Source organism: Tetranychus urticae, chromosome 2, assembly GCF_039701765.1.
Source record: "Tetranychus urticae isolate SD_2017Ah chromosome 2, NJAU_TeUrti_SD_1.0, whole genome shotgun sequence".
Taxonomy (NCBI): Eukaryota; Metazoa; Arthropoda; class Arachnida; order Trombidiformes; family Tetranychidae; genus Tetranychus; species Tetranychus urticae.
This window is the reverse complement of record NC_142959.1, coordinates 2,400,438-2,419,030: the sequence shown is the minus strand read 5'-3', so window position 1 is coordinate 2,419,030 and position 18,593 is coordinate 2,400,438. Positions and strand designations below refer to the sequence as shown.

General features: G+C 32.7%; 4 protein-coding genes and 1 non-coding gene across 10 annotated transcripts in view; 3 read left to right on the top strand and 2 right to left on the bottom strand.

Moving 5' to 3' along the window:
* Positions 1-2,096: 2,096 nt before the first annotated feature.
* beg (malonyl-CoA-acyl carrier protein transacylase beg) lies at positions 2,097-3,504 on the top strand. Its single transcript, XM_015930988.3, has one exon. The coding sequence runs from the start codon at positions 2,177-2,179 to the stop codon at positions 3,383-3,385; it is 1,209 nt and encodes a 402-aa protein (XP_015786474.1). The 5' UTR covers positions 2,097-2,176; the 3' UTR covers positions 3,386-3,504.
* On the bottom strand, positions 3,447-5,697 carry LOC107363721 (deoxyuridine 5'-triphosphate nucleotidohydrolase). Of its 2 annotated transcripts, XM_015930991.3 has the most exons (2): positions 5,152-5,697; positions 3,447-4,339 (listed from the first exon to the last, which is right to left on the bottom strand). In XM_015930991.3, the coding sequence occupies exons 1-2, from the start codon at positions 5,196-5,198 to the stop codon at positions 3,886-3,888; spliced, it is 501 nt and encodes a 166-aa protein (XP_015786477.1). In that variant the 5' UTR covers positions 5,199-5,697; the 3' UTR covers positions 3,447-3,885. The 2 variants fall into 2 exon arrangements, with proteins under 2 accessions (XP_015786477.1, XP_015786476.1); XM_015930990.3 differs by lacking the exon at positions 5,152-5,697 and having other exon boundaries at positions 3,447-4,507.
* Positions 4,679-7,358, top strand: LOC107363720 (protein KTI12 homolog). Its single transcript, XM_015930989.3, has 6 exons — positions 4,679-4,885; positions 4,994-5,045; positions 5,172-5,224; positions 5,958-6,013; positions 6,701-6,940; positions 7,027-7,358. Exons 1-6 carry the CDS (start codon positions 4,738-4,740, stop codon positions 7,300-7,302), a joined length of 825 nt encoding a protein of 274 aa, XP_015786475.2. The 5' UTR covers positions 4,679-4,737; the 3' UTR covers positions 7,303-7,358.
* Positions 5,472-5,544, top strand: TRNAK-CUU (transfer RNA lysine (anticodon CUU)). The gene has a single exon. It is a non-coding gene; the product is annotated as a tRNA-Lys (tRNA).
* Positions 7,359-8,620: 1,262 nt separating the features above from the next.
* LOC107363722 (atrial natriuretic peptide receptor 1) overlaps positions 8,621-18,593 on the bottom strand; it is a 37,015-nt gene continuing 27,042 nt past the window's right edge. Inside the window, exons 9-19 of one of the 5 annotated variants that reach the window (XR_016198619.1) lie at positions 17,715-17,792; positions 17,348-17,524; positions 16,953-17,118; positions 12,054-12,212; positions 11,261-11,429; positions 11,036-11,185; positions 10,699-10,751; positions 9,582-9,774; positions 9,035-9,308; positions 8,873-8,964; positions 8,621-8,808 (exon numbers count right to left, since the gene is read on the bottom strand). Coding sequence is in view for 3 of the 5 variants with exons in the window: in XM_015930993.3 (XP_015786479.1) it covers positions 8,695-8,808; positions 8,873-8,964; positions 9,035-9,308; positions 9,582-9,774; positions 11,036-11,185; positions 11,261-11,429; positions 12,054-12,212; positions 16,953-17,118; positions 17,348-17,524; positions 17,715-17,792 (1,572 nt within the window). In the remaining 2 variants the exon portion in view is untranslated. Of the gene's footprint in view, positions 8,809-8,872; positions 8,965-9,034; positions 9,309-9,581; positions 9,775-10,698; positions 10,835-11,035; positions 11,186-11,260; positions 11,430-12,053; positions 12,213-16,952; positions 17,119-17,347; positions 17,525-17,714; positions 17,793-18,593 lie in introns of those variants that run through there. The other 4 variants (XR_016198620.1, XM_015930993.3, XM_015930994.3 and 1 more) reach the window with 4 other exon arrangements.

Genomic DNA, 18,593 nt, shown 5'->3' with positions numbered 1-18,593 from the left:
CTGGACTACTTTTCGAGCACTTCGTCGTAAAGTTACTCAATTTCAGCTCAATGATTTGGATGCAGTCTATATGTTGGAAATTTGTACCCGGTTTCACATTTTTAGTGTCCATAGTATGTGTGAAATGGTCGAGCATGGTTTTGTTGAACACCTAAACGTTGAAAATCTCAGTAAATGTTTAATAACTTTAAATCAACTCTACAATGATCTCAATGCCCGTGAAATTTTTTGTACCAATGAAGCGGAATTTCGATCTTATTTTGCATTATTTTTCCATAAATCAGATTCACAAGGAGACGTCTTTAAGGTTGACTCTATTACAAGGCGGTCACCAGATGTCCAATTCGCTCTGAAATGTATTCTTGCTCTCAACTCTAACAATTATGTAAAATTTTTCAACCTGGTTCGTGAAGCCGACTATTTAACTGCATGTTTGTTATACAGACATTTTTTTTATGTTCGATCGCAAGCATTTAAGATAATCAACAAATCTCATAAACCTTACGATTATTACAAGGCGGACCTGATGAAACATTTGGGTTTTGAAGATGAAGCAGATATTGATAGATTTTGTGATTACATGGGTGTTGAATATGAACAAAAGTATGTGAATTTCGACCAAAAAAATAATCTCATCACCGATAGAAGACGTCCAATGAATCTTCTTTGTCAATCGTTAATTGAAAGTAAACGTAAAAATATTCCGTTGAGTTGGATAATTGCTGGTGAAAAATTCGTGTTTGAGGAATCCGAACTTGAATACTTGGGTCCTGATAGATATGAGTACAGTTTTAATGCTGATGATGATGTTGTTTATGAAGATGATCTTATTCCTGCTCGGAGATCGGCTGAAAGTATAGTTGCTGAACAAATCTGGAAGAGTGTATTCTTTTGGACCATTGGTGAGCGAATTATCGATACTTATGAAAGACTTAATCCGCCACCCGATGAAGGAGTTGATTCGGGCCAATGTCCGTCAGATCATAGCAGCTGCGATTCCATACCAGATGTGATCTCACCAGATCCCGATGAGCCCACAGTTTCTAATAATGAAGCTGGACCGCATAACTTTGTACCAGATCCAACGCAGAAACCGATAGGCAGGGCACCACCAGAAAGGAATTATATTTCAATTCAAGTATCTAAGCATAGAACTTGTCGGTTAACAAATACAGACATTGCCGAAATTCTTATGAAAAAAAAGACAAATGCGGATGTGATTCGTGCTTCTTGGGCAAGAGACAAACCATTCGAGGGAAACTTGGAAAGGTTAAGGAGATTAACGAAAACCACCAAAGTTGTTTCCGAAAACGTTATTGAGGAAAGTGCCGAAGAAGCGATCGAAGACACAAATAACAGTGTAAGTGAAGCAACTGAACAAGCCACTGCAGTCGAAGAGACAAATGACATTGTAAGCGAAGAAACTGGACAAGCCACTGCCACCGAGAATGTGAATGAAAGTGTCAGTGAAGTTGTTGAAGCCGAAGGCAACAGCAGTTTTGAAAACGCTGATTTGAACAATACTGGTTCACCTTCAAACGCTAGTAATACGGAGCAAAGAAACGCTGAATTTGAAGCACGTGCACTTGCTGAAATCATGGGTCGTGTATTGAAAGTCGTGCGAAAACGAGGAGCAAAAAGATGATTTTATCCCCAATGAAAAATTCAAGCTCAGGCGTGTAAATCATCAGAAAACATAATTTGTTATATTTTCTTATAGTTTTATTCTATTGTTAAAAATATTTTTGCTAGTTCTCATCAGTTTTAATAATACTGTTATTCATCTGTTTTTAATTGCTCGCAAATTTTAATAACTGTTTACTAAATGTTTTTACTTATTGATCGAAAAATTATTTCTGACTAACTCTACAAAATAGATTTTATTTCCATATTACTAATTGCACGAAAAGTGCTGAAAATCCTTGATACTATCAACATTAAATGATGTTTAACCAATAAACTGAATCCAATCGTTAATTATTAATAGTTAACCATTGAAATTCAAAACTTTTTACATTATTGAATCGCCTTTCTATTGAATGTTTCAAATTTAATGAAAAGACCGGTTGGTTGCTAAGTTATTGATGAGTACTTTGTTAACCATATGGTTAACATGTGACTTTGTCCAATGTTTTGAGTTATTTTTTTAGTTCTTGGTTTGCAATTTTTCGATATCATGTCTGTCAACTTGTTTAAATTGTTCAATTTTTGTTCATTCAGTCGAACTAATCATCTTAGATTATTGTTAAAACCTTGCCCTGGATCCAAGTTTCATCAATGTTTGTCCACTGAAATTATCAAATCAGAAGAGACTAACAATGAAGTGGTTACCAATGAAGAGCAAACAAATGATGTTGGTGTTCCTGAACCTGAAAAACGAGTGATGCGTAAAAAGCCTTACAAATTTATGCTTGATAGTAAATCAGTCGAACCATCGCATACTAGTATAATATTGTTCCCTGGTCAAGGCTCTCAATTTGTCGGTATGGGGCATGATATGTTGGATATTCCTAGCGTTCAAAAAATGTTTGAAACAGCGGAAAGCATTTTAGGATATGATTTACTAGAGTTATGCCTTAATGGTCCTTCTGATGAACTGAATGAAACAATACATTGTCAACCAGCAATATATGTCACTTCATTAGGAGCCGTTGAGAAACTCAGGGTAACTCATCCTGGTGTGGTTGAGGCTTGCGTTGGTACAGCTGGCTTTAGTGTTGGAGAGTTAGCTGCCTTGGTATTTGCTGGTGCCTTTTCATTTGAGGCTGGTCTAAGACTTGTTAAAATAAGAGCTGAAGCTATGCAAAAAGCAGCTCAGCATGTTCCTGGTGGCTTAATGACAATCAAATTTGGTCCAGATGCTAGACTGTCACTTGCTTGTCGCGCTGCTGTTGAATGGTGTATATCTCGAGGTATTGACCAAGAACATGCAGTTTGTAGTATAGCCAATCATCTGTTTCCACACTGTAAAGTTATTGGAGGCCATGAAGAGGCTTTAAAATTCCTAGAGATCAATGCGCGTGAATTTGGAATTAAGCTGACTAAAAGATTGAAAGTTTCTGGTGCTTTTCATACTCAATTAATGAGACCTGCAAAGAAGGTTTTTAAAGAAGCATTATTTAAAACTCCTTTTAACGAACTGTTGATACCATGCTATTCCAATGTTGATGCACAAGTGTATAGATTTGAAAAGCAAATTCATCAAAAATTACCTGAACAAATTTACAAAGCAGTTAAATGGGAACAAGTAATGTGCCAAATTTACCGTAGACCTGAAGATTTTCAATTTCCAAAGACATTTGAATGTGGACCTGGCAACAATCTTTTATCGATCCTCAAGAATTGTAACTTTAAAGCTTACCAACAAGCTAAATCTATTATTTAATAATTTAACAATACTGTAAATAATTTTTCGCGCAACAGTCAATTTTCATTTAATAAGTAGATTTAAAATGAAATACAGTACTTTAATATTGTCAATAACAGAATCGATATTATTTCAAATTGATGCAATTTAAATTGTATGTTTAAGTTTTTCATAAATGCTGAAGACTGAACAAGTCCATAGGTCAAAGATGTTAAAGTTTAGATTCAAAATGAACAATGATCCACACCATCTATTGAGTTATAAAAGAGAGATTAAATTATGCTGATTTAACATGATTTAATTAACTCTCTCGAAACTAGATGATTTTGATCATTACCCTTTTTTATTCTAGACTCTATTATCTTTGATTATGATCTATGATCGTTCAGTTCATGACAAACTTAAACAAACACGAACACTTTTGGAAAGAGAAATGCTAAAACATTAGATGGTTACATCATTTGGAAATGCAGTGATATACATTTAAAATATAAGTAGTTTTCAGTTAAACTATTCGATTAGTTCATTCCTGAAGATCCGAACCCATTAGCTCCTCGAGTTGTAGCTTCCAGGTCTTCATTTTCGGCTGCTTCTTCAAGCTCTGGATATGCGATTCTTTCGCAAATAAGTTGAGCGATTCTGTCTCCTTTGTTTACTTGAAACTCTTCGTCTCCAAAATTGAATAAGATAACTCCAACATTTCCTCGATAATCTGCGTCAACAACACCAGCTCCCACATCGATAGAATGTTTGAGAGCTAATCCGGATCGCGGCGCGATTCTTCCGTAACAGCCAGCAGGAATTTGAAGTTGTAAATCAGTTTTAACAAGAGCTTTTCCTTTGGCGGGAACAACCGTATCGTAGGCACTGAATAAATCGTAACCAGCACTTAGTTCACTAGCCTTAGAAGGTTTGGTTGCCTCTTTGGTCAATTTTTTGAATCTTAAAACCATTCTGTCACGTCGGATAGAACTTCGAATATTATGAAGAGGTGATTTGTGAATAGGTGAAGTGGCAACAGCAACAACAGCAGTAGGAGCCATATTAAAAATCGTTAAAATCAAAAGTAAAAGAATAAGAACAATTAAAATAAATGAAAACGAAACTTGTGAAAGTGAAGTGAATAACACAGGAGTATAAAACAAACTGATAAAACCGCGGTCCAGTGTCAGCTATTTAAAAGAATGGATGAGCCCGCCAAAAATTACCCACTCAAAACAACTTCTTTGTTAAATTGCGCGGAATTATGAAATAAAGGCGCTAACATAATACATAAAAACGTTGCTTCACACAATAATACAGGCTGAGGCAACCAGCTGTTTAGATGTTATAAGCAACCTCAGATACAAGAGCTATTTTTAAAAACAAAAATGCCTCTAATTGTGATGGTAGGTTTACCATGTTCAGGTAAATCATATTGGTCTCAAAAACTTCAAAATTACTTCAACGAGATTGGTTGTCAAACAATTATTATATCTGACAATGATTATATAGACAATGTTAACCATATTTACTCAGGTAAGAGAAACCCAAAACATAACCTTTTTCCAAAAACCCAAACATAAATCTATACATTAGTCTTTACCTAAACCTTGACTAACCCATTTTTCAAATTATTCCAATCAGATTCAAATAGGGAAAAGGAAATTCGGGGACAATTGAAATCGGGCGTGCAAAGGTAAACATTAAAATTATTAAAAAAGACCAAGACAAGCAAAAAGACAAGATTCTACAACAACGCAATGTATAGAATGATTTGCATAAGATGAAAAAACTAAACTTACCAATAATTTCTTTGTAACAGGCATCTAAACAAAGAAAAAGTAGTCATTCTGGATTCTTCAAATTACATCAAAGGTAAATAACTCATCAACATGAACAACTAAAGAAAGACGTCAGAATCAAGAACAAGACACCGAGTGATGAAAGGATGGGAAAAAGGATTATTAGAAAGTGTTGGTTACAATGTTACTTTAGTGATTATACAATCAGTCAACCAACATAACCAGTGACATAATTGAAGATTGCCAGCTTGCTCAATCCATTGTTTGTTATGATTTAGCTACGATTGACGATGTTTGATGCGTCTTCCTCCTCATCGAAAGCCCGGTTAGCTCAGTCGGTAGAGCATGAGGCTCTTAACCTCAGGGTCGTGGGTTCGAGCCCCACATCGGGCGAATACCTTTTTGCTTTCTTCAGACAGCTTTTCAACTCATTAATTCTTCTTCCATTTCATGCTTACTAATTCCTAATTGATAACTTGCTATTTTACTGAAGACTTTCCACTAAATTCAAGCTTTTTTATCCAACTTGCATTTTATTGGCAGTGGACCAAATGGCCCATCAAATTTTTTGGCTGATAATTTTTACAGATTTTTGGACAACAGTTTTTTATGAATTCAGATGATTTGTTGTTTTGAATTTTTTTTGAATCTAAATTTCTGTTGATCTATTGGCAAATGATTACTATCAATCATACTTTTTATTTTTTGATGTTTTTCTTCTGATATTCATTTATTTTATTTTTTGTATTATTGTCCAACTATTGTCTATGCGATTTTTTCTAATAATGTCTCATTTTTATACACAGGTTTTCGCTATGAATTATTTTGTTTAGCCAAGGAACAAGCTACAACTTATTGCGTGGTTAGTTGATTGTGGCCTCAGCTGTAATATTATTTTTGATTGGAACACCAACCAAAGTCAAGTTAACAGACGAGCTCTTCAAATAATGTCAGCTTGAACTAATCCGGACTCAGATTCCTAACTGAAACATACTTTGACTAAAGCAAAGGGCCGGGGTTATTTTGACTATTTTAAGAGCAAGAGTGAAAAGACGTTGTTAAACTTCATCTCTGTAGCTTAAACAAAGAACGAGAAGAGGGCCTCAAAGAAGAAGGAACGATCTCAACTGAGCTTGATAGCAACTGATTTTAAGCAGATGTTTAGAGCTAGTTTAAACTTGGTTAATCTAAACTAATGCAATCGAATCGAAGGAAATCGGTGCAAAGAAATCGAATATTGAAATACTAAAATGTTTCAGTTTTGAAATTTTTCCCTTTTCTTGACAAATCTTTGTTTACTTAAAAGCTCATGAGATTTTAGATTATCTTAGTGACTCTAGCTCATCTTGGTTCCTAAGGTGCCATTAAACTATATTCACGATCCAAGATATTCAATTTAGTGCACAAGCAAATGCTTATTTTTTCAGAAATGGAGGATGATCAGATTTAGTCATCATATTTCCATTCAACTATTCATTTTTGATTACTCTAGATGATTTGCTGTTCCATGCTTTTGCCTTAAAACTAATTGTATATTTTTTTATTTAAGGTTGAATGTGCTAATCACAAGGATAAGTTAAAGGAAATTAATGAAGCACGGCAGAATGGAAAACGTTATGATGATAAAATATTCAATGAATTGTTTCTTCGATATGAGGCTCCTGATTCTCAAAATCGATGGGATTCACCATATTTTGTATTTTCCAATTTATTGGAAGCATCATTTGGTGATATAAAATCAGCTATTATTGATAAGAAGCCACTGAAGCCAAATCAGTCTACACAATCAGTAAGTTTAATTCCAGTTTGGAAAAATTCATCATTGTATTCGCAGCTAATCTGATTCTTCTCCATATTGTATCTATTTTTTGACAGCAACCTTTATCAGAGGCAAACTTCTTGTACCAATTGGACTCTCAGACAAAGGAAATCGTTGATTTTATTAATAAAGCACAAAAAGGTGGGCCGATGTATTCAATGAAAATTCCTGGTGAAAAAGATGTTGTTAAATTAAACCGAATCTTACCTCCACCTGAACTGAATAGATTAAGAAGGTCATTCATTGGATACGTCAAAATGCATCCAATTGAAAAAGTGGAAGAGATAAAGGCAACATTCATTCAATATCTAAATTCTGTTGTTGCCAATTAGAAATTTTACAAATTGAATAAAATTTTGTTGATTTTGAAGACAACCATTTAAAGGCACATCATGTGTGTTTCAACCTTTCTTGGTTTCTTTCTAGAAACTAATCCTTTTCTGTTAAATTAACGACCAATATGGTGAGCTCAGCATGTAGCTGGAAAAACAGTCAAATGATGGCTGTAAAACCTAATTGCTAACCAAATCCTCGTACGCTGAGTTAGCTTCAGTATTTAGTTAAGCTTCCGTTTCCTAAAGGGACCAAAATAACCCTTTTGAGATTTCATCAGAAAGTTGGACCAATTTTAACATCTTGAGATAATGCGGACTAAAAAGGGTGTACACTTTACTCGAAACAGCTAATCATCTTCTTGCTAGGAATTTTCAAAAAGTATTGCCTTAGGCATTCAGAACCGAGCTGAAACGAGTATAAATAGATTTGTTTTCCCTGCCTATGTCTCATTACCCTTCGAACTTTGAACTGTTTAGTGTTGTTTAGACCTTCAATCTTTTCACAATGAATTTCAAATCTTTAACCTTAGTTTTTATTGTTTCAATAATTTCCGCAACTCAAATTGAGTCGAAATGGCTTGCTCCTCATGGTTTAGTTTTCAAGAAAATGATTCCTGTTCGTGGAACCCTCCAGCTCAACAATCGTGTCTTCACTTTAGATGCTGAAAAGGGAATCAAGTCTTCATATGTACAACAAGTAGCTTCGCAAGAAGTAGCCAAAGATGAAAGCAAACCTGTCTCAGCCGAACCTCTGAGTGATGATGAGCCAACAACTGTAGAATCTGTCTCCGAATCTAATCCAATTCCAGTTCCGATTCCATCTCCAACCCCATCAACCTCCACCTCAACCACAACCACAACTACCACCACAACAACCCAGGCTCCATCAACCTTACCTTCCACCACTTCCACCACCTCCACCACAACTTTACCTTCAACAACTTCAACTTCAACTACAACAACCACCACTGCTGCACCTGTTCAACCTATCCGTGTTATCTCAAAAACTTCACCCGTACATCCATCAAAAGGATCCTCAGGAAAGAATCAGCAACACCATTTTGAACAACAACAGCAACAACATCATCATCATGAATCCTCTCATGAATCCTCTCACCACCATCAATCATCAGGTAAAACATCGGGTAAAACATCAGTCAAGACATCATCCCATTCAAGCTTCGCCAGTCCTGCACAGAGAGCTCGAGCAACAAGAAGACCCACAAAAATGTAAACGCTTTTCCATATCTGTATGAATTTTCGATCTAAGCGATTGCTTTGATTAAATAGATTATAAATCTTATTAACATTGAAATAAAGGACTAAATATACAACAATTGTAATTTAATAATTATTTACTCTAAGAAACGCTATACAATATTTAAAAAATTACAAATTAGTCTCTTTTACAATGTCGTCATTGATTGTTGGAGCAGAGATGATAGTCTTGCCATTGCCATCAGTTTCGCCTAAGAGCCAGTAAGTTGTCATAATTCCTTTGCCCTTTGGTCAGAAAAAGGAAAGAAAATTGTTAAAAACAAAAATAAATCTTTCATCGGAAATTTACCTTCATTTCAACTTCTCCTCGCAGATCAAGAATGAAATTACCAATCCTCAACAATAGTTCTCTAGTTTTAGGACTGACATGAATTTTTAACGCTGTTGAAAAAAGAAATGAAAAAGTGTCAAGTCAGACATGAACATGTTTTGGTTGATAACAAAAACTTACGCATTCCTGTCGATTCCATCCTAGATGCAGTATTGACAGTATCACCAAAAAGACAGTAACGAGGCATTTTAAGACCAACTACTCCAGCAACACAAGGACCTGAATGAACACCTATCCTCAGCTTGAGTTGCTCACCAGGCCTGTGTCGAATTGTAAAAGACATAACTGCATTGAGAAGAGTTAACGACATTCTAGCAATTTCTCGTGCATGTAAGATTCCATTTCGTGTAGGCAAACCAGAAACAACCATATAAGCATCGCCAATAGTTTCAACCTATGAAAAATTGATGAGAGATGAAAAAAGTTCAATGAAATCTAACTTCAATCTACAAACAACAGAATGTATTTCCAAACCAATTAGATTACAAAAATATATCCAGACTGGGAGTCTAATAAATTGTTAACTCAAAGTACTCAATCAGAATGCTTTTTTATAGAGTAATTCTCAGGCAAAATCAGAATGAATAAATATTAATATTTGATAACTTATTGTAGATGGCAGAGAAAAAGATGGTTTGGAAGTTAATTAGATAAAAGATCATATTACCTTATAAACATCAAAATTTTCCACAATTGAATCAAAGTGAGTGTAAAGATCGTTCAGCAATGTGACAACCTGCATTGGGGTACTTTGAGCTGAAAGCGATGTGAACCCAACTATATCACTGAAATAGATTGTTACACTGTCATATGCTTCAGCAGTTACTGCATCTCCTTTGATCAACTGACTGGCAACCGATCTGAAAGAAAGAGAAAAAAGAATTGAATGTCAAAATTTAGGATAAAAGTAGAAGTAACATGAGACGAAAAGTAATCATCACATGGAGCAAAACAGTGGAAATAAATCTTATAAATTGAATTTCATCATCTTAATAATACAATTGGAAAATTTGTGTATCTATTTCCAGTTTTTTTTCATCATGTAAAGAATCTTTTATTGTATTTGGAAGAGTAGGAGAATCAATCAAATGTAACAAGCGAAAAGTAAAATTAACTAACTGATATACGAAGTAGAACAATTGATAGAAGAAAGGAGGGAATTCGTTGAAGGCAAATTTGGTGAAACTTGTTTCACATATTATATCACAATTTGAACCTTACTATTCTGATCAATCTTCAGCGAACGGAAATATTAGACATTAGAGAGAAAGAGAAGCAAGAAGAAAGTTTCCATCTGATTCCTTGTTTATATTGATAAATTGTTTTCATGATGGGACATCACAACTGATGATGTTAAAATGGGAAACACTTGCAGTTAAAATACCATCAGATATGAGAACGTGTTTATTTGGTTTCGTTTCCGGCGATGAAAATGAAAGCAGGAAAAATAATGGCAAGAATAGGAAGAGATGAAGAGCAAGAGAAACAATACTCTCGACGGTTTTTTTCTTTACCATTTCTCAAGTGATCATTTCTCATCTCATCCTATTATCGATCGATTGATGCTTTTCACTATTATTTTCACAATCATCATTATTGTCATCATAAGAAGGCAAAAAAACAATTGTTCACCAGATGAGAAAAGGAATTAGACAGATAGAGATTCCCAAGATGAGTTAAATGAAACAAAACAATGTCATTCCAATGCTGTAAACTAATTGTCTTTATCCTCAAGCTAACATGTTTACATAATGACATTAACCAGAGTAATTTGTTAAATTAACCTTTGTCCAAATATACGGTAAGGTGAAATGAAAAGTCACATATGAGACCAGCGCTAATGAAAGAAATCAACAAACGGTCAAATAATAAATAAACAGGTTAACCTCCAATTTAGTAGACGATTAAATTGACATGAAGCTGAGTGAGGGTGATGAGATCAGTCAAGATGAAAGGATTACACACAGAGAGTGGGATAAATGGCATGTAAGGAGAAAGATAAACATGATGAAATGAGAGCAAACAGAATTCAACAGAAAATTGACAAAAATTAATCGTACCAATTGAAGTTGAAGTAGAGCAAGGCTGAAAAAAAGGCTAAATTACCAGGATTAAACTTACTTGGGTAACAATTGGTACAATAAATCTTCAGCTTTACGTTTTTCCTCCAAATAATCTGCTGTTCGTTCCTCAACAAGTGTCTCCAAATTATTAGCATATTGTTCCATACGTGACAACAAATTATCCAAAATGTTTCCACTTTCATTGCTTCTGGAAAAAAGAGGGTAATGAAGGGTATTAATGATTGTCAAAGTAGACAAGGAAAATTTAATTAAATGTGATTACCTGTTAAGTCGACGAATAACAGATTTGAGAGCTTGAAAATCTGGTCTATCAACTGGATCTTCAGACCAACATCGTTGCATTAATTGGATAACTTCGTCATCACAAGCATCATTTTGTATATTTGGACGAAAACCGGGCTTAGGACTATTTTTAACATTTTCAACAATCTCTTTGTAATTTCCAATTAATCATAATTAAACCATCAAACCGTGCCAAGTTGATCCATTATTCAGGTTAACATAATAGATTCAAGATGAAGGCGAGAGTGGATGAAGAGAAAACAAAGTCAAATATTAATGTAATTATTAAGTAGTCTAGTTAATTGAATAGAAAGGTTTGTCAATGGTATAGCTAAAAATAAAATCAGCCAACATCCTTTCTTCCCCAATACTGATCCTTTAATAAAATCTAGTAATTAGGAACACTTGATTATGTCACTTAATAGTTTTCGAGAATCGTTAACTCAATCCAACAAGTAAGAATATAGTGTAGGATAGGCTACCATCGAATCAATATTAATATAAATCGGGTAAAACAATCAACCAAGTACACTTACTATTTTACTGCATCAATATAAACAATATACTACTGGCTCACAGTTTAATAATCAACATCAATTACAATTAGGCAAAGGTGATATCCTTTTTTTCCCTTTATACGACATGTACATTACACAGTAGACATACATTTTATGAGAGGAACCATTAATTGAGGAGAGAAAGAAGGAAGAAAAAAAGGAAAAAAAATCATCGATTGGATGGACATTAGAATAGCACGATTAATATTAAATTACCTTGTGGTGTTAACAAACTATTGACTCCTAAATGGAAGGTTCCTTTACGACAAACAATTTCATGGACGATTATTCCAAACGAGTAAACATCACCTTTCTGGGTTCCTTCAAAGGGTAGATTGGATAGTCTGAGTAGTTCAGGAGCTGTCCATAGTTTACCTTAATCAATTTGATTAAAATATACACAAAAGCAATCCAAAAAGGCGTAGGCAACCAACACATGGCAATGGCAAAAAAAAGCGGGAAGCAAAACCCAGAATTAAAGAGAGAGAAGGAGAAAGAAATAAAAGGAAAAAAAACAGAATGATTAATCATCCAAGTAACCATTAACATGAAAACCTAACAACAACATAATAGAGATTTAGTTTGAACCAAAAATATCACCATTATATTTGAAAATTAAACCATAATCGCAATTAAAATGAAGCAAACAAAATCCGAGAAATAAATAAACCAGCAAAAAGTCATGTGATTAAAGAAAGGTCTCATCAAGAAAACCAGAAATGGCGCTAATTACAAATTGCATTAATGTACATCAACATTAATTAATGCAATGGCAACCCAAAAAAAGCTCCAACAGCAATTATTTCTCTTAATCATAATAATTCTTTTATCTTAACCAACTCAAATTATATTACGATTAATTCCATTGAGATTTCCATTGGAAATGCTGAACAACATCAACCATAAGATATAAAATGGCAATATTTAAGTTGATCAACCAGTATAGATATTAAGATATAGTAGACAAAAAACTGAATGTAATATTAAACCAAATATAAAAAAAGCATTTACTCCAAGCTAAATAATTTACAAACAATGTATTTAAATGTTAATAACTTCAACCCAAATCAAATTGATTCACAAGGAAATGTTATTAATAAATAAACACAGTTAATCATGAAATGAACAACAGACAAAAAAATATATAATTTCAAATAAACAACCAAATTGGGTAAACCTTTTAAACTGAATAGACCAATGTAATACATTTACAATGTATTTTCACAGACAAATTACAGACTTGAATTGAGAGCAATCAAAGACAGAACTGATTGTATATAATAATAAATTTCAATTGGCGAGCAGTAAAATAATCTGAAAGTCAACCTAAACCCATCATTAACTAAACCCAGAGGAAACCAATTTCAGAATCAACTGGACCAAATTTCAATTAAACCAATATCAAGGTAATGAGCAAAAGTAGAGTTTAATGAGCAAAGGTAAGAAGATTGTTGATGAAGAGTGAAGATGAGAAGAGGAAAGAAAAGGCTTTTTTAGCTTCACTAAAATGATTGAGATTCTTAGGTAAATGGATTTACTTTGGTAAACAAAATTGTCAAAAGCTATTTACCTTGTTTTTTTAACCTTTCCCCATCATTTTACCAGAAAAAAGCATCCATTTTTACTCCTTTTTATACCTTTCATCACTCGACTATTGTTACTCTTGAAAACATCATTTTCATTCCCCAATCAATCTATTATCATCATCTTCATCTTGACTGGCAAATTGTTATTTTTAGGTAAACATGAGAGCAAAAGTCAACTAATAATTTACATAATTTTCAACTAGATTTTACCTTTTCTTGTCAACTCTTTCAAACGATTGTCAATGTAAATCAATTGATCAACTTGCAATGTTGACTTAACAGCTAGATTAACATAAATAATTTTCCTCTTCTTTGCAAATCAATCTAAATTGTCCAATTTTCAATTTTCTGGTTACACGGAAATACAAATGTTTACTGATTAAAGGTTGACATTTTTATGGATAACCATGAATGGGGAAACTGTAAAATTAGCACTCAAACTTGTATCGCTTGAGTCGAGACAAGTTTGGTGAAAAAAGCCAAGAAAAGCAATAATGATAATAACCTAATCCAGTTATTATTATAAATACCATTGGGAGTGATGTATTGGGAGTGATTTGGGTTTCAAGATGATAACAGTGATAACTGGTTATAACCATGATTTTGATGGAAACGGTTGATGATGCCAAGTAAAATATGAAAGTCACTTGAAGAGGAAAAGTTGGTTAATCTTGTCTTAACATTGTCAATTGATTTGATTAACTGGAGCAAAGTAGAGAAAAATGTTAATCAAGAAATGAGGAAAGGTGATTTTCTTATTGATTGTAATTTTCTTGATTACATTTTGGGTTTTCTGGTTAAATGGTTAACATTGACTAATCAACCAGACAAAGCAATCAATCTGTTTATCAATAACATGAAAAATGTAGAAGCAAAAAAAGCTCAATTTCAAACCATTTACGACATTTGCTTATTTAACCAGAAAAAGTTACGTCCAAATAAGAAATTAAAAAATTAAAATTCATTCTTGAACCGAAAAATTCTGAGCAAAAATTACTTTCTTCAAAATTTTTATCAAAATCAGGAAAATTCTTCACATCGAAATGTAAACTCAGTTTTTCAGAAATCAGATTTTCTTTACTTTCTTATTCAATTTGCAATTTCATGTTCTTTCGACTTTTTACTTCAAAAATTCCAAAAAAGTTCAGTTGCAAATATTTGAGTCAACCAAAGATGATTCTTTTCCAAGTTACACAAAGAGTTGAAAGCTTTTCTTCAGAATCTGAATATTATGAGAAAACTAGGATTTTCCCGATCTTTTTCATTCTTTTCAAGTAAAATTTACAGTCACTTCTTAAATACAAGCCTGTAAAAAATATCGAAACATTGAGTTCGAAATTCTCAAGAAAATCAAAATTTCGCCCGAATTTGATTGCTTTTCATTTTGCAGAATCATCGACAAAATATGAACAGAATTATCACAAAATTTCCAATATTTAAAATCAATAGAAATGTTGGAAATGTAAAAAGTTGTGAAAAGGTTTTCTTTCTTGAACTTGCACTCGAAGAAACATTTCAAAATGAGTTTCTCTGAATATTAAGTCACAGAAAAGAAAGTAAATGGTTCAAATGAAAATACCTTTTCTGTCAACTAGTAAGCAACACTTGAAACAATTATACCTTTAACCAACTCAAGATGTAATCTGATTGAAGTTGGAGTAAAAAGAAAAGAATCAACAACTTAAATCTAAAATGAAATCAAATAATATCCAACATGGCAATGAATAGGAATAAAGAATCAAGTTGTGCAAATGAAAAACTAATTTCCAGGTTAAAAGTCACCTTTAGCATTCATTGTAAAACTGATTCACTTTCATTCATTATTTTGACTTGAATTCAATTTAATTGAAGTTGACTTTTGCAACAGATTGCAGATGTGAATAGGGAAAAGGATTTCAGGGAAAAAACAACTCATAAAGGATTCAATTTAATGAAAGGTCAACAATATATTGAGCTTTTTCCATGGAATCCAAATGATTACAATTAAAGGTAATTGTGTTAAAACCAAAAGATTGACAATGAAAGCATTGAACGAAAAGTGAAATTACCGTTTAAAATTGAACATTTCATTTAATCCATTTTCTGGATTAAATCTATTTTCTCAACCATTTTGCCCGTAAACAGTTTCAACCTTTCACCCAATTTGATTATCACTCAATTTCATTGGCAACACTTTCGGACTCAACCATTTCGATTAACATTGAAACACAATTAACATTTGTAAGTTAATCGAATCAATGTAAAGGAAAGAAATTAAGTTTACCATCAACACTTTGTTTCAAACAAGTCATACATTTTTCATGATTAACTCTGTTTACTGTTAATTTGTTGCCTTTTCAAATATTGGTAAACAATTAGATTGAACAGCAATCGAATCAATTGATTGCTAAAACAAACCAGTAAAGTGTTTACATTTGATCATTTTAAATCTTCCATTTGATTCCAACTGTTTTGGTAATAATCAAAATTAACAATGAAAATGCCATTAAAAGGTTTAACCATTCATTTGACATTTCAAGTCCAAGTCTATGGTTGGGATGAAGGGAAAGTCACTGTAAGTTAAGCATATTGCTGTCTAATGTTGAATGTTGAATCTTTTAATGGATCTCTTTAGGCTTTTGGATAATTCAGTGATTATTGGAGTGAAACAATTAATCAATTAATTTTACCAAATAAGCAATTTGATTAACCAACAAGCATTGGTAAACCTACAAATCCATTTCGATTGAAAAAGCTTTTCACTAGCAAGGACAAAATGCTATTACAGTTGAACTTTCAACATTTTTGTAGTTGAAACGAAAAGAAAAAGAGAAAAACGAAAATCTTTAATTTCTCGAACTTTACTTTCACTTTTGGATCAAGGATGAAACCTGTATGAATTGTGGGGAAAATGGCTGCAATCTATTGATTCAATTTCGTTTAATTGCAGCAGCAATTGAGTGAAAATTAAAGAACAATTTATTTCTATTTTCGATGAGAAAATTTTATGTTTCAAATCGAAATGATATTCAAACTGAAAGAAAGATTTCTTCTGCATTCATTTCGTTGGTGGATTGAAGTAATTGTTTCACTGTTGGAGCTGCTAGTTATTGATGTTAACAATAGATGTTGACATTCTGAACCTGGAACAATTAGCTTGATGAGATTGCATGAAGCGAACTGAGAAGTTGGTTGTTTGAAAAGAATCTGTTTGCTTTTCGCTTTTCCTTGTCAATTAAACATAAAATTATTAATCGAAGTGAAAATAACGATTTTTAATGTTGATTCGTAATTAAAAAGTGAAATTGAAAAGGGAAACTCAACATTGCATGATGAAAGAAACAGTTGAACATTTAATGTTTTTACCATGAAAAGGAAAGTTTGAAATGCAAAATTATTAGCTGAGGGAAAAGCAAAATGAGCAAAGTAAATATTTTATTTGATGTAACAAAAAAATGAATAAAATAGTCAGGTAAAGCGGTTAAACATGGGAATAATTGAGAAAAGTTGTTTAATAGCAAAAGTAAACTGTTTTAATGATATTACTTACGTTTCCAGTAAACATTGTCATCTTCAACAAAATTTTCATCAGGAATCCTCAACTGATGGCAACCAAAATCGGTTATTTTAAGGACAAATCGACTATCAACAACACAATTAGTTGACTTTAAATTACCATGACTTCGAATTTCACTCGAATGTAAATAAGACATTCCCTGAAAGGAACAAAAATATCAATAAAAAAACGAAAACAGAACAATTAAAATGTTCAAAAAGTAAAAGGAAACAACAATTAATTTGATTATAAATGCAATTTGTTAGACAAACACAAAGGCAAAAGTCAAAAGTTTTTCAAATGTTTGTAAAGTTTTGAAAAATTCAAGACGACAGTTGACTCTAAACAATTGAAACTCGAACAAGAAAAGGCTGAAAACTCATTCTTACCTTGACTATATCGTGCATTAGTGAATATCTAAACATCCAATCCAACTTAATTTGATCATTTTCAAGTATATCCATTAGACTACCTTTTGGACAGTATTCAGTGATTAGGCACATATGAGGTGGATCAACACAGGCACCAATGAAACGCACAATATGATCGTGTTGCAAGTCTTTGATCTTTCAATAGAAGAGCCAAAAAAAGTTCCAAGAGTCGATTGAAGTGGAAAAAGAAAACAAAATTATGTTCATAAATGAAATTAGAGGTTCTAATGACGATTCAACATTGGATTGTAAAGTGAATCGTCGATAGAATGAAATTTTAACAATTGATATGGAAGAAGCGAATTATCTGTTGAAATAAATGTACCTTTTTCATTTCCAACATTAAACTTCGAGTTACTTCGACTTTGGTTTTTCTCATCGGCTTAATGGCCACAACAGTTCCCTTGAAAAAAGAGTAAAAAAGTATTAAATTTTGTGTTTACTCTCAACAAAATGTATTTTCATCCTTTCTCATGCCAACCTCATCATTTGACTTTTTATTGATCAATATTGCATTATAATATAAAACACCACAAAATTGTCAATATTTGGTTAAATTGTGTGAAAACAAATTTCGGAATTACTTTTTTTCTCATTTCACATTGACTTTCACTTCATTGAGTTATTGCATTATTACAATAAAAACAAGCATTATAACAATGGAAGCGACAAGATTTTAATAAACTGAGCAAAGAGGAAAACAAAATTATTCAATAAAATTCACCAAATGAACATTCCAATTATGAAAGGTGATCAAAGTAAAGTGAACGGATCCATTGAAAGAGTAAAATCTGTTTTATTAACATTTCTCATAAAGTCCAAGTACAAAAAGAGCTACAAAAATGTTGAAAAGCTTTTGAAAAGTGAAATGGAAATGTGGAAAGCTATTGAAAAGTCAAGGTAAAGATGAAGATGAAAGGTAATATGAAAAGTTAAAGTGAAAAGATCAATCGTTCAATTGAAGGTGAATCTTTATCATGGCAACATGAATGAGGTTAAAAGGCAAGAAAACATGCAATTGTAAAGTGAAAAAAGGAGTAAATTTTTTTCCTCTTTTCCCTCAATTTCCATTGCAATTTTTTCCTTCTTCTGTTCAACTATAAATATTTCTGGGATTGTGTTTGCAGTGTAAATATTGAGTTTATTCATCAACCCATTTCTTCGCCCACTTTGCTCGATATTCTTGGTTCCATTGACAAACGTG

Bases quoted from the DNA above. Each gene is read 5' to 3' on its own strand.
- beg (XM_015930988.3), top strand. From the start codon at position 2,177: ATGTCTGTCAACTTGTTTAAATTGTTCAATTTTTGTTCATTCAGTCGA.
- LOC107363721 (XM_015930990.3), bottom strand. From the start codon at position 4,410: ATGGCTCCTACTGCTGTTGTTGCTGTTGCCACTTCACCTATTCACAAA.
- LOC107363720 (XM_015930989.3), top strand. From the start codon at position 4,738: ATGCCTCTAATTGTGATGGTAGGTTTACCATGTTCAGGTAAATCATAT. The intron at 5,046-5,171 runs GTAAACATTAAA...TCTTTGTAACAG, and splicing joins TTGAAATCGGGCGTGCAAAG to GCATCTAAACAAAGAAAAAG. The intron at 5,225-5,957 runs GTAAATAACTCA...TTTTATACACAG, and splicing joins TTCTTCAAATTACATCAAAG to GTTTTCGCTATGAATTATTT.